Source organism: Primulina eburnea, chromosome 2, assembly GCF_022965805.1.
Source record: "Primulina eburnea isolate SZY01 chromosome 2, ASM2296580v1, whole genome shotgun sequence".
NCBI classification, from domain to species: Eukaryota; Viridiplantae; Streptophyta; class Magnoliopsida; order Lamiales; family Gesneriaceae; genus Primulina; species Primulina eburnea.
This window is the reverse complement of record NC_133102.1, coordinates 14,334,320-14,349,999: the sequence shown is the minus strand read 5'-3', so window position 1 is coordinate 14,349,999 and position 15,680 is coordinate 14,334,320. Positions and strand designations below refer to the sequence as shown.

At 35.7% G+C, this 15,680-nt stretch overlaps 1 protein-coding gene across 1 annotated transcript; it reads left to right on the top strand.

The window, feature by feature from the left end:
* The first annotated feature begins 1,403 nt into the window (after nt 1-1,403).
* On the top strand, nt 1,404-7,056 carry LOC140822982 (nuclear pore complex protein NUP35-like). The gene is made up of 4 exons (XM_073184031.1): nt 1,404-1,531; nt 2,137-2,733; nt 4,363-4,474; nt 6,510-7,056. The coding sequence occupies exons 2-4, from the start codon at nt 2,153-2,155 to the stop codon at nt 6,819-6,821; spliced, it is 1,005 nt and encodes a 334-aa protein (XP_073040132.1). The 5' UTR covers nt 1,404-1,531; nt 2,137-2,152; the 3' UTR covers nt 6,822-7,056.
* Nucleotides 7,057-15,680: the final 8,624 nt, after the last annotated feature.

Below are 15,680 nucleotides of genomic sequence, written 5' to 3'. Positions count from 1 at the left end.
TTACTTTTCAACTATGTTATTATGGTGCCAATTAATTTTTTTTTAAAAAAAATATATTACATGGGATTTTTTTATTATTTTTTTCTCTGCCCTTTTCTATATAAAATTAATGAAACTTTTCATATATATAAATTTACCAAATTATTCGGTCGCACTCCGATCACGTGGCCCGTGGGGTTCACAAATTAAATTAAAAGAGTAAAATGGAATTAGGTTGTTGGTCAAAGTACACAATTAGGTGTATTTTCATGGTGACAGCTTCAATTGAGGTAATGTTGTGAGTTGTTAATCTCACTTGCTTGAATCTTTGCGCTCGTATCTTCGACACGATTTGTTAATTAAATAATTTAATTATTTAAAAACTACATTTGGTACAGTCCGGGCAGACCAAGTTCAATATATATGTTATTTATATACCAGATACAATAAAAGAAAAAAAATATATATTATATTTTTGGTCATAACTTACACTTTTTATCGCACGTTCCTTAGATATATTACAATTGGGTAGAGGGCCTATCGGGTTCGAGGTCGGGTCGGGTACATGTACTACCCAACCCCTAATTCGAGTTTACTTATATAAGATAAATAAATAAATTGTGTATTTGTATTATTTTGTCTAAACTAAAATTTTAAACAACCATTTTTTCCTACAAATTGACGCATTTTTTCGGTTTTGAAATCTTGATTTTAATTTTTTGCATGGACGCAATGTGATCGCTAGATTATTATGTAGGAAGAATGAGTTTATTCTTAAGTACTTCATTTTCAGCTAATAAGTATTTTATTTACAGGAAAATTATGATTTAATCAGTGTTTTATAGATTTTTTCTGGAAAAATAAGTAATTTGGAAGTTTTCGATTTTGGATTTCACACATTAACTTCAATTACAAAGTCCAATGAAAATTTAATGTATATATTTACTTTATGAATATGTCTATTCTGAAACAATATCGGAGTTTTCCATTTAGAAGAGTTGTTCGATTTAAAAAGAAAGTTTTGTTTAGAATTTTTAATGTAAAATATGGTGTGACTTGATGAGGTTTTTAGTAGGGTAAGAAATGTAATTATGAAATTAAATATTTTGGTGTCTTTTAAGATAGTTACTCTAAGGGTCTCACACTTAATAATATAATGATATATATTGAATATTTTTTTAAAAACAAAATATATATTTTTAAAATCTAAAATATAAATAATTATATTAGATAAAAATAAATATATAAGATTATAGTGAAATTACATTTGGGGATCAATCTAATCAGAATCAGATGTATGCGTGCGTGTGGAACTCATGACAAAAAATGGTGTGGAGCCCAAACTGAGGTAAAGGAGAAGCCCAATTGTTATTGGGCCTAAATGATCCATGTCTTGAAGGTTAATTTAGTCATTTCGATGAATTTTGAAAAATTTCCGACATACCTCACGCGTTAACTTTGTTACGAAGTTAAAATTAGAAATTAGGGTTCTTCTAAAATTTCCCTCCCACTCTGCTTTCTGGTATTGGGAAATGACTTAGTGTACGAGCAGGTACTCTACCTCTTTATTTAAGTACTGTTGCGTATGAAGTATTGGAATTAATTTTTCGTTAATGTGGTTTTAGAGTCGGTTATGGAATTCAGCAATTTGAGCTTTTTTTTTGGCGTAATTTTTTTTAATTTTTGTATATATATGTGTGTGTGTGTTGTGCGTGTGTTACACTGACATTTTATGTTGTATATCCAATGGTAATTTAATTTCGTTTAATCTTTTCTTGTCATTTCGGATTACTGAGTGAGTTAGCAACTCAGCTGATTGTGCAGCTGTTTTGGTAAAGTCTTGCTTTAGAAGAGTTTATGAATGCGAGTTTGTCAATTTTCCTTGCTCTTTTGTTTGAGTAAAGTAAGGTGACAGGTAACTATTATGAATTCTCACGTGTGTTATTGTAGTGAATCTGTGGCGATTGGTGTTCTATGTTAAACAACATATAATCAACTATTTTGGATAGGAATTCGTAAGTGTCCTAAATTTGTTATGAAAAATATAAGATGATAGTATGCATGGTTTACATTCTGGTATGGAACATCATATATATTTGTATATGGTGATTTTATTTTTTGGCCGTCTAATTTTTTTTTTAATTTTTGCATATCTAGGGGTCCATAAAGAGAGATGAGCACAAGTGCCCACAGAACCTTCAGATCTGGGCGACAATCTTTGTTTTTTCAAGATTTAGCATCCCCTGCGTCTTCTAGACGATCTGGGGGAAAATTCACTACTCCTGGCCAGGCAGCTGCAGTTTCTGCTCTATGGCACGAAAATTTTGCCAACTCCGATCTTCCTCCACCACCAGTTTTTACTCTCGAGGACCGGTATGACTTTTCTCCCGAATCAGGGATTCTGGAATATGCAGTGTCACCAGAATTAAAATCAGATCCTAGAACACCCCCACATATGGGCAGGGAATTTTCAACTCCGAAGAACAAGTCTGATGTAAGCACTTCATATGCTGGAACCAGCAAGCAGTCACTGCAGCAGAGTCCTGTGATGAATTCTAGCTGGTGGTCACCTCCAAAGAGTGGTGGTATTGCAGAGCACGAGGACAAAGGGAAGGGTTCTCCGGTTGAAGGTGTGATTCAATCTGGTGCCTTGTTAGTGCTGCCACCGCCTAGGGAGGTTGCAAGACCGGAGCTAAATAACAGTTTGGTATCTGTAGGGAATTTGGACGAGGAAGTTTGGGTTACTGTCTATGGGTATGATTTGATCCGTTCTTTTTTCCGTGTTTCAGTGGTATTTACATTATATGCATCAGTTGTTGAGGAGTTTATCATACTCTTTAGTTATCATGATTCATGCAAATGAATATGATAATATCTACTTATGATGCCAACTTATGATCGCAATGCTTTAACATCTTCAATGAATTGTACATCAATTAGTCGACATCATCATCATCATCATTCCCGCTAGTTGCGGGGTCGGCTACATGAATATTATTTTTCCAAACTAAGCGATTTTCCAACATGCCATATCTTAAACCAAGATCTAAGATATCCTCCTCAGCCCTTCACCTTCTTTATCCAAGTTTTCAATGGCCCACTCCTTCCATTAACCTGCCAATCTAAGATATGTCGGATTGGAGCTCTTCACAAGACCAAATCATGTTAGACCTCACTTTCTAATCTTAGTTTCTGCAACCGCCATCTTATGCATATGTGGCCTGTAGTGGCCCAAAACTTCAAGCCATAAAGCATAGTTGGTCGAACAGTATTCTTGTATTATTTTCCTTTTAATCTCGTAGGCATCCTTCTATCTCATAATACTCCTGATGTCATCGTCTTTTTCATCCACCCTGTTTTAATCTTATGGTCTATATCTTCTCTAATGTCCTCGGTCTTTTGGATAATAGATCTTTGATAGCGGAAAGTTTCACACTCTAGGACTTCTCGACCTTCAATCTCAATTGAGCTTCCCATTCGTCTATATTTAAGACCAAAGTTACAAGTTAAATATTCCGTTTTGAGCGACTAATTTTAAAACTTTTACTCTCAAGAGCTTCGCGCCATCTATCTGATTTTTTATTTACACTTTCTTTAGTTCCGTCTATTAGAATAATATCATCTGCAAACAACACACACCAAAGTACCTCATCCTGAATATTTACCATCAGCTAACCCGTAACCAAAGCAAAAAAGTAAGAGCTTAAAACCGATCCTTGATGAAGTCCTACTGTCACAGGAAATTCACATGAGATCTCTCCAACAGACTTAAGACTAGTTACGTCATCTTCATACATATGTTTAATGATCTCGATGCAGCATTGAGACATGTGTTTCCTTCTAAGTACATACTAGATTAATTTTCTAAGCATTCTATTATAGGCTTTCTCTAAGTCGATAAATATAATATGCTAGTATTTGTGGTTTGAGACGCTCTATGTTAAATTTTGTTGAGAATTTTTGTGTTCAATATTCCTTGTCGGTCTTTCCCGGGACCAAGCCCAACTTAATTGATCAAATTATGCTTTAATGTGATATTGTTAATCTGGTAACTGGAACCTTTTGGCCCCTTGTTTTTGAACTTCCACTACTAACAATGAGTCACTATAATTATTTATATCTTGTAAAGTAGCTTCAACCTGTTATGACTTTATGTTAATTAAATTTCAATTTTTAAATAATATATGTGTACGGTTTTGATCTTGTCAAATTTTTAAAGAGCATTCATCGTCATGAATTAGCATGGCATGAATCTGTCCACCCCATTTTATACAAGAAAACTTAGCTCGCTGTTTAAACAATTCAAGATTTCAGAATATAATTTTTCTGTCATAGCTTTTTGGTGTTTGAAGTTGTGATCATGTTCCAAAAGTTGTTTTCCAGATTTTCACCTGCTGATACCAATCTTGTTCTTCGGGAGTTCGAAAAGTGTGGGGTGATTCTGAAGCACATTCCTGGGCCAAGAGAAGCTAACTGGATGCACATTTTATATCAGGTTATTGTCCTACTATTATTAACACAATTTTTTGTTTTCCAGCTGTCATACTCTATACATTTTCCTCGAGACTGTTTTTAGAAGCAAAATTAGTCATTTTGTGGTGTTAGAGGAGCACGTTGTGTTTTGTCCATCACATTTTTAAATTCATTGGCGATGTCAAGTTTCTTATCTTAGGTAACTAGTGGGGAAGAGATGTGATTGTGTTGAACTGTTTGCAGAGACGTTGCAGACACTTTATGTTATTAGTTTCGGATCATTAGCTCTTTGGTGGTGTCAGTCTGATCGCTTTTCTATTTGAATGAATTATCTTTCTTCTACCCTTTCCCTTCCCTGGTTTGCTGTGAACGAAGGCTACTTAGCTTGGTTGTGCACATATCAAAATATATCCTCTTGTTGACATTGTGACGTACCATACATTAAAACTGCTTAAAAATTTGCGGAAAATAAAAATTTTCTTGGATAAGTAATAATATTTCAAAATGCAATATAAATAAAATGTTTGACTAATTATTTGGAATATAAACAAGTGCAAATTATTTCCGTGTCATCAATGTTACAATCAAAACGAGCTTGCAAAAGTACTTGTTTAGACAACATGATGTAATTTCATTAAAATCAGAGTGAATGAGTTTAACATGCTTGAATTTCTTAAACACTTAAGCGGTCCTCGGGTTAGGCCTCTGCACAGTCTTAAAAATTAATACTCACGATACGACAAATATCGAAGTGAGGAGATGCGAGAACCGATCCGGGACGACTTGTGGCTCATTTCTTGTTACAAATCAAACGTGAGGCTGCTGAGCAATCGTATGGGTAAGGGGTTGGCTGCTGGAGGACTCAAGAACCCTAGTTTTCCTATCAAAAAGAACAAAACACAAGGTGTATGTGTGTGTGTGTAGATGGGAGTGTGTGTGTGTAACGTGTGAGTGTGTGTGATTAGGGGGTTAATTAGGGGCTTAACTAGGGGCTTAATTAGGCTAATAAAATAGCTAAAAATCAATTAACATGTTAATTAAAATACTAATCCAATACTATCAATCCACCACTAATTATACTAGTACGCCTAATTTTAATAAAATACACGTGTGTCAAATTTTTAAGATTTAAAATCCTCAACTGTTCAAATTAGTATTTTAAAAGTTTAAACCTTAAAATCACCTAATAAATTAAATTAGGCTTTAAAATGCTTAAAATTTCATAAATAATTTAATATACCAATTTGACTGAAATAAAATATCCCATTATTCATAAATCGCTAAATCGTCACCGATCTCTTTCCTGATCCCGCATCGAATATACGCCTGAAACATAAACTACGTGCATAAAATAAACATGTAAAAATTTAAAATAATGCAAATCATAAATCACGATCGTTAAAAATCATTTTAAAATTAAATAATTAATTTAACAATTTAATAAATATATGAGTTTACGTGTTGTTGATTTTGGGCTCTTCAGACATGGTGTAGGTAGGTGGATTTGCTCTTGTAGTAGTATTCCAATTGACACAACTTTGAGCTGTCATGTAATTTTGAGTTCTATTCTTAATTTTATGAGATGGCTTTTATTTGATTCACAACCTTGAAACCTGTTATGAGAAATATCTAGTTATTCTAAAAAAAACAAGGGTCACTTTTATTGTTTTGAGGTCGAAGTATCTGAGTTGTGTTCTGCATTTTGACATTGTGCAACGCATCGTAGTTAACCACTAAAATGTAGATCCTGATTTATTTTAAAAGACCAGTACACTTCACTCGAGTAATGTATTTGTGTATGGTGCTCCAGTGCATTTAAGCAGTGGTGAGCTTTCCTTATTTCCGAGATTCTATGCTATGGATGTGTGTAAAAAATATTGTTACAATGAGTAAGACGGGCGTATCTTTGGTCAGTTGTCATTAGTTTTTGCCTTTTCATTTAACATGTCGAGATTCGCCTGACTGCTTATATTCGTACTTGAAAAAGTGGCGTATACTCAGGTCAACTGACAGTTGAACATGCCAATGAATGTTACAACTTGCAAATTTTTATGTAGAATCATTCCGATGCTCAGAAAGCACTCAGAAAAAATGGCTCGGAAATAAATGGAGTTCTTATCATTGGAGTGAAGCCTGTTGATCCGATGCAACATCATGTACTGAACGAGAGGCTCAACAATCAAGGGTTCATGACATTTATGCATACACCTTCAAATACGATTTCAGAATCAAATGGCCTCAAGGTCTCGCCTTATCCATACTATCCCCAGAATAGCGACAATCCCAGTGCTCGGCATTCTGCTGGGACCATCGCAACTCCTGCCAAATCAATGGTGTCAAAAGTTATGGACTTAATGTTTGGTGTCTAGCTTTTTGTTTTGGTAATTTTTCAGCCGTTATTTGTTTTACAATGCGAGATGAAAATTTATAACTAGAATTCTCAGCGGTTAAAGTTTCAATTTTTTTTGGTTACTCATTTGATTTTGGTAAGTGCTGTGTGCCTCTTACAAAATTGAAAAGAAAATCTGACTAAATGTGAAGTGATTGTATTAATTATTAATTGTTTTTTTTATAATTCATGTTGGTTTGTGCTATTTTCCTTCATCTTGAAGCCGGGGCAGGGTTTTTGTTTTCATTTATTTTTCAAATATGAAATCCCATCTTCCGAATTTTGGGATGAATACCAAAATATAAATTTTACCTACTCGTTGTGTATCTTTATTATATGATGATGCTTAAATTTCTAGATACACTTGCCATCCAAAGGAGCCATGTTTTTACATGCTACCATGTGAGAAAAAATTGAAATATAGAACAGAAAGCATCATATGCGTCTACCATATGTTTTTTAGAAAGAAAAAATAATATGTTAAAGATGTATGTATTGGCACATTTATATATTAAAAAATAAAACTATAGATAAAATTCTAGGAAATTATCGAAATGGTCAGATTTAGTAAACTAAAGTTGTAAAACAGATAGAAAATTATTTAATATGATTAAGTATACCCAAATTCGTGAATTAGCGACACATTTAGATAAACTTTTATATTAATCAAGAAAATTTGCCAAGAAAATTAAGCTTTTACTTGCCCATAAATCTGAAGTTCTCCAATGCATTTCCTTATATAAATAGCGTTCAAATCTTTCAGATGATTGGCAAAAATCGCCCCAAAAAGAGAAACTAAAATCAAAACCATTACTATCCCAAACTCTTCTTATTTCAAATAAGATTTTGAGTTCTACCATGCATTTCCTTCTATAAATAGCGTTCAAATCTTTCAGATGATTAGCATAAATTGCCCCAAAATGAGAAGCTAACATCTAAACCATTACTATCCCAAACTCTATAGACTTTATTTCAAATACGATCTGAGTTCAAGAAGAATAGTTTTCCTAGCCAGATGCTTCCCGACTTTCCTTTGAAGTCTATTTTTTATGTTCCCTTAGTAAAAGGGTTGCTTGCTAGTTGTTGCACAAACGCTAAGTAAGCAAACTACTTTATGTAAAAATCGAGGAAGTAAAGGAAAAATTGATACACTGAACCCCCATGAAATTGTAATCGACATCTTGCGAATGGGGAAGTCTAGATCAATTCGTCGAAAGAGAAGCCAACTAAGCCAGATATTACGAAGTGATGAGTTGGTTTTCACCGATATATGCTCGGAAACTTCATGAAATTTGTGAATATTCCGAAGTTGAGTGTTAAGACAAGATTTATATTTAAGTTTTGGTGATCACAAACTAAACAGATATAGCTCAAGCTCATATTAATGCAAACTATTAAACTGAACTAAACAAAACTACAATTACAATGACCAACCTACTATGTTACCAGCTAAACTGAACTGACAGATCGAGATTGTAAGAACCCGAATTTAATCAACCACTATTTGGCAAGAATTAGAAATAATTATTTTAATGTGCGAAACTAAAATAATTAAGCCAAATAAATTTGTATGGGTTTATATATGTGTGTATTATTGGATAATGAGGAAACCCTTCACCCCAACCTCACCTCACACCTCTCTTCCCCTGCGCCTTGCTTCCTCACTTGGCGTCCAGCGCTGCCCAGCTCCTCGCCTCTGGGAACCACCGCACCATCTTCCTTGAAGCTAGTCCAGTATTCTCTCATCTCTCCTTGCCCATAATCATTGTAGAAAAGCTTGTTCCTGCTGCTGCCTTGTTCTGCCGAGCTGTTGCTTCGTTTTCTAGCTTCTTGCTTGCCATTTTTCTTGGTCCCTTAGAGTGTGTAGAGTTCGTTTCTAGCTTCATTTCAGTTCATAGGAAGCTATTGAAGGTAATCTCTAAGCCTAGAGGTTCAATTTGTGCTCATGGAATTCTTATTGGGTTCTGTTATGAGTTTGCAGCTTTTGCTTCTGATTTTCGGGTTTATGTGTATTGTGCACTAAGAATCTCGACTTGTAGTCCAAATAGAACTCGTCGATCTATTTGTTAGCTTTCTGTAGCCATAGGGAAAATATAATTCCAATTAGAACAGATTTTATATGATTTTTCTGCCAAAATGTGTCAAAATCAAACTCTGTGTTTGAGCTGTGTAAAATTGGTACTGTAATGCGAGCATATATATGGCCTTTGTGCAGTTGTATTCAAGACCTTTGGTTAAAATAACAATTGTAAATCTATGTGTTATTTTTGAAATGAGACTTGAATCGTTAAATTCCATTAAGAATTGAATAAGTTATTCTTTTTTACTGAAACTGCTCAGTAAAATTCTAGGAAATTATCGAAATGGTAAGATTCAGTAAACTAAAGTTGTAAAACAGATATCTAACTCCAGAAAATTATTTAATATAATTAAGTATACCCAAATTTAGGGATATAATCGAGTCGAGCCAAGCCGAACTATTGAATGTTTGAGCTGGATTCATTTATAATCGAGCCGAGCTCGAGCTTTATTTAACAAATATATGCATGGCTCACGAGTTTATTCAAGCCTTTATCGAGCCTCAACAAGCTTAATAAATATGAATTATACATTTAAATTTTCACTAAATTAATTAAAAAGTAAATTATATATTTAATGAAAAATATATTATTCTTATTAAAATTTGTAAATTTATTATAATAAATAAATATAATAGATTTTTTTTTATATATTTCATAAATAATATGTAAAATCAATAAATCAAATATCAAAATTATTATTTTTCATCTAAAAGATTACTCATGAACTTACCAACGAACATGTTCACAAGCTAACGAGCCGAATACTGTAAAGCTTGAGTTTGGTTTGTTTATCATAACGAGCCCCATTAAACGAGCTCAAACGAGCTTTTATCGAATCGAGCTTCGAATAGCTCACAAACGGTTTAGTTCGTTTACATCCCTACCCAAATTCATGAAGGACACATTTAGATTAATTTTAATTTTAATCAAGAAAATGTGCCAAAAATTAAGCATTCACTTGTCCATAAATCTGAAGCTCTATCATGCATTTCGTTATATAAATAGCTGTAAGGTCCAAAATACGATAACACAATCCAACTGCATGCAAATCTATAAATAATGGAAAATACCGAATTAAATTTTTTTAATTACACTATTTGAATGTGATAAACATGTATTCACGTTTAAAAAATGATTTTCTACTAGATGTATAAAACTATGTTTTTAAGGGTTATTCGAGACGCGATCGAGTAACGGAGACCTTAAAAGAAAAATATTTTTACTAAATAATTATTTTTAATTATTTAATATACGGTATATTTTATGTGGTATTTTCTAAATGATGCTTCTGAGATGTTTTTCCGCGCCGAGTCGTATTTTAAATTGGTAATCGATTTTTGATGAAAACAATGACTTTTTGGATGTTCGGTTAATATTTTCAAAAACATTCCTAAACAAGATATTTTAACTACCATCAAATGAACCTATTATACCTAGGTTATTGGGCCTAAAATTATACCATATTATTATATACCAAAGCTTTGGAATTTCTTAAACCTAAACACAAAAACTCACGCCACACACACCTCGGACTCCTAGAGCAGTCTAGTGCGCGCACACACACACACACACACACACTTTTTCAAAGGTAATTCACACGAGGTTGAAGGAAAAAAGAAGCAAGATTCTTCCCCCTCCGCCACGTCCCTCGCGTCAAGGATTGTTTTTCGTGCGTGAAACACGCAAAGACACACCTGTTGGAAACTTAATTTCGGTGGTTTGAAAAACTAAGAGATTAATTTATTGGACTAACTGATCACGAACTGATAGTTGCCTAACTGAAGATTAAATGCGCAGTTTATTAAAGGCAACTGAAACCAGCCGAAATGATTTTACAGAGTCAACTGACTGATCAGCTGGAAACTGATCAGTTGATATATTCAGTTGAGAGCTTACCAGCGTCTTCATATCAGCTGATCACTCAGCTGTACACGTCATCAGTTGGAAAGGACATTAAACCGAAAACAGTACAAAGCAGACTGCAACTCGTAGTGGAACACTGCATTTCAGAGTTTTCAGTGTACGATTGTCAGAAGAATATTGACGTGGCAATCAACGGATATAAAGATTCAAATATTATTTAATGTTACCGTTGAAGAGAAGCCTATAAATTGGTGAGGAGAGCAGTTGAGAAATAACTCTTAATCAACTAAGTGATCTATCTATTCTCACGCTTGTCGTTACCCTACTAAAATTATAGCTATCATTCAAGAATCAAAAGTTCACTCTTATCCGATTTATTTGTAGCATTTGAGACTACCTTTTGAGCTTACTAGCACAAATTGTTGCATCATTTATTTGATCTTAACTAGATCAGTTGTGCTAAGTCCAGTTGAGAAATGTGAGAAAGTTAGTAAACTAAGAGTTTCAGTTTTGGCAGTGTTAAGTCCAAACTGAAGTGGGTCTGTACAAGCTTTTTTATTGATCAAAGTCTTTTAGTGCATATCCTATCCTTGTGATAGAAGGGGTGACGTAAGGGTTATTTAATCTCCAAAAATCCATAAATATTCGTGTTATTCTTTTAGCTATTTATTCTATCTTCCAGTCAGTTTATTTCCGCAACTGTATTCAGTTAAACTGATTGTTATTGACTGACAAGATTCCTAGTATCAATCTGTCACATAACTGACACTTCATTCGAAAAGATTATAAAAGTCATGTGTGTTTTATTCAAGCATCCCTTCTAAACACATTTCAATCTTTCAACCGATCCTATCATGTGGTATCAGAGCAGTTGAAGCTTGTCTCAGAATATTCTTATTTACTAACTGATCAACATGTCTTCATTCAACAACATACCAATGTTTTCTAGAGAAGATTTTGACGACTGTAAAATCAGAATGCAGGCTCATTTAGTTGCACAAGATGACGACATGTGGTATGTCATCACTGATGGTCCTATGAAAATTTTAAAAGCAAACACTGCAGTTATAATGACCCGAATTCTTATTTTGAATGAACTATTAATTAAGACATAATTAATGAGTTGTTAATTAAGTATTATTAAGGAATTGATAATTCGGGATTAAGCTGTTGGTATCCACCGAATTTTAAATGGATAACCCGACCTACTTCGGATTACATTTTCTCGAGAAATCCAACTAGACCAATGAGATTCTGACACGTGGCAGATAAGATTGGTTCGGATTTTCTGGAATAGTGCGGATGCAGCCTATAAATGGAAGCCGATTATTTTGTTTCCTTCACCGCATTCTTCAGAGAGAGTTCTAGTTGTACCTTATATTTTCTAGCCAGTTTCTAGGGCACTTTGGTGTCGGGAAGTTTCGTAGCTAGTATCGACTCGAGAAGGGGTCGGTGAACTGAGATCGAGACATCATCAGCGGGCTAACGACGGACGCAGGTATAATCCTAAATCCTTAGATAGTGATTTAAGGATCATTAGGGAGATCTTTGTAGCATGTTTGATCTGGTTTGTCAGTGATTTATTTATGTTGGTATTGTCTAGGTTCAGAGCTTTCTGTCAGATTGTTTTAGTGAGGTACGTGATATACTGACTGAGATATCCAAGCGTAGTATACACACTTATATGCTGCATATTTATCTATTGCATGATACATGTTTTACTGCTTTGGCATATTATGCATGAAATATTGTTGATCCTGATATCTTTTGAGATATACCTCATTTGTTGGGGCCGCTCAGCCCTATTCTGTATTGTGGACGATGGGGCATTGAGAGCTACAGTGTCCGACGGGACCCGCGGGCTCTGATGACATGGACATTGCAGGTCCACGTCTTGATGATGAGTGTGGGAGCCAAAACATGCCTAGGGCAGATCAGAGACTGCCCTATCATGTGGTATCAGAGCAGTTGAAGCTTGTCTCAGAATATTCTTATTTACTAACTGATCAACATGTCTTCATTCAACAACATACCAATGTTTTCTAGAGAAGATTTTGACGACTGTAAAATCAGAATGCAGGCTCATTTAGTTGCACAAGATGACGACATGTGGTATGTCATCACTGATGGTCCTATGAAAATTTTAAAAGCAAACACTGCAGTTATAATGACCCGAATTCTTATTTTGAATGAAGTATTAATTAAGACATAATTAATGAGTTGTTAATTAAGTATTATTAAGGAATTGATAATTCGGGATTAAGCTGTTGGTATCCACCGAATTTTAAATGGATAACCGACCTACTTCGGATTACATTTTCTCGAGAAGTCCAACTAGACCAATGAGATTCTGACACGTGACAGATAAGATTGGTTCGGATTTTCTGGAATAGTGCGGATGCAGCCTTTAAATGGAAGGCGATTCTTTTGTTTCCTTCACCGCATTCTTCAGAGAGAGTTCTAGGTGTACCTTAGATTTTCTAGCCAGTTTCTAGGGCACTTTGGTGTCGGGAAGTTTCGGAGCTAGTATCGACTCGAGAAGGGGTCGGTGAACTGTGATCGAGACATCATCAGCGGGCTAACGACGGACCCAGGTATAATCCTAAATCCTTAGATAGCGATTTAAGGATCATTAGGGAGATCTTTGTAGCATGTTTGATCTGGTTTGTTAGTGATTTCTTTATGTTGGTATTGTCTAGGTTCAGAGCTTTCTGTCAGATTGTTTTAGTGAGGTACGTGATTTACTGACTGAGATATCCAAGCGTAGTATACACACTTATATGCTGCATATTTATCTGTTGCATGATACATGTTTTACTGCTTTGGCATGTTATGCATGACATATCATGTAGAGCCTGATATCTTTTGAGATATACCTCGTTTTTTGGGGCCGCTTAGCCCTATTCTGTATTGTGGACGATAGGGGCATCGAGAGCTACAGTGTCCGACGGGACCCACGGGCTCTGATGACCTGGACATTGCAGGTCCACGTCTTGATGATGAGTGTGGGAGCCAAAACATGCCTAGGGCAGATCAGAGACTACACACTCAGGCGCCTCCAGACTGAGCATGAGATTCTTGACTTGATCCTTGATATCCGAGCATATTGCATTTTGCATGCATCATATCAGTTTGTATACTTGTACATTCTCGTATTGGGCGATTGTCGCTCACGTCCTTGTTTTCATCTTGGGCACCCCATTCCACGGGGCAGGTCTTTGGTTGGACGGTTCGGACGACCAGGGCAGTGGCTAGAGCAGTTGGGTTTTCGGTGGTGATCCAGTGGAGGTTTTCTGTGGTTTATAGTTTTCTCGTTCAGAATCATGTATTTGCTATGGTTGAATTAATGTTTAAGACCGTCGTTATTGTTTTGTTTTCATTTGGGTTGTAAGATGATGAAGTATTTGCTTTCCGCTGTTTAACTGTTGGTATTAAGTTTAATGTTGCATGTTTATTAGTCTGTTTAGTAGTGGCTCGGGTAAGGGCGCTACATTTGGTGGTATCAGAGCATGCAAAGATTTTTGGGACATTAGTAATTTTGTTTTGAGGATTTAGAGGTTGATTTTAGTTTCCTTTCAGATGTCAGGAGATGGAAGCAGTCACGGTAGTGTGGGACATGGCGGTTATGGCGACGATGAGGCTGGCCGAGAACATCGTCGTAGAGATCGTGACGGAAGGCGTCACCGAGATCATGATGAAAGGAGACGAGAATTGGTTCTTCTTTGGTGAGGGAGCTCGACCTCCAATGCCAGTAGTGTCTGGTGTAAAGGCACAACGAGCTTTAGCAAAAAGAGGAGAAGGATACCTAATTTATGCTGTTGACGTATCAAATGATGTAATCGATGTGAAGAACATTCCAGTTATCGATGAATTTCCTGATGTTTTTCCCGATGAAATTCCTGGATTTCCTCCAGGGAGGGAAGTGGAAGTGGAGATAGAGTTGGTACCAGGAACCGCACCTATCTCCAGAGCGCCTTATAGATTGGCACCAACAGAGATGAAAGAGTTGAAACAACAGTTACAAGATCTTCTTGACAAAGGGTACATTAGACCCAGTGTGTCTCCCTGGGGAGCACCAGTGTTGTTCGTTAAAAATAAGGATGGGTCTATGCGGCTTTGCATAGATTATCGGTAGTTGAACCGAGTAACAGTCAAGAATAAATATCCGTTACCACGGATTGATGATTTGTTTGATCAACTGCAAGAGACTTCAGTGTACTCGAAGATCGATTTACGGTCTGGACATCATCAACTTCGAGTTCATCAACGTGATATCCCTAAGACTGCATTTCGAACAAGGTATGGGCATTACGAGTTTCTAGTGATGACGTTTGGTTTGACGAATGCTCCAGCAGTATTTATGGATTTGATGAACCTAGTATTCCAGGAGTATCTTGACAAGTTTGTCATTGTCTTTATTGATGAAATAGTGGTATACTCTCGTAGCCTTGAAGAGCATGCACAACATTTAAGGATTGTGTTGCTAACCTTAAGGAATCACCAACTGTATGCTAAGTTGAACAAGTGCGAGTTTTGGCTCGACCGAGTTGTCTTCTTGGGACATGTTATATCCAAAGATGGGATATCAGTGGATCCTAGCGAGATCGAAGCAGTGTTGAGTTGGGCACGACCGAAATCAGCTCAAGAGATAAGAAGTTTTCTAGGTTTGGCAGGTTATTACCGGAGATTCATCTCAGGATTTTCTCAGATTGCCAAACCATTGACTCAACTGACGTGTAAGAATGTGCAGTTCGAATGGACTCATGATTGTGAAAATAGTTTCAATGAACTGCGTCAACGTTTGACAACTGCACCAGTTTTAGCTCTGCATCTGGATCAGGAGGGTACATTGTGTACACTGACGCATCACTTCAAGGACTTGGGTGCGTTTTAAC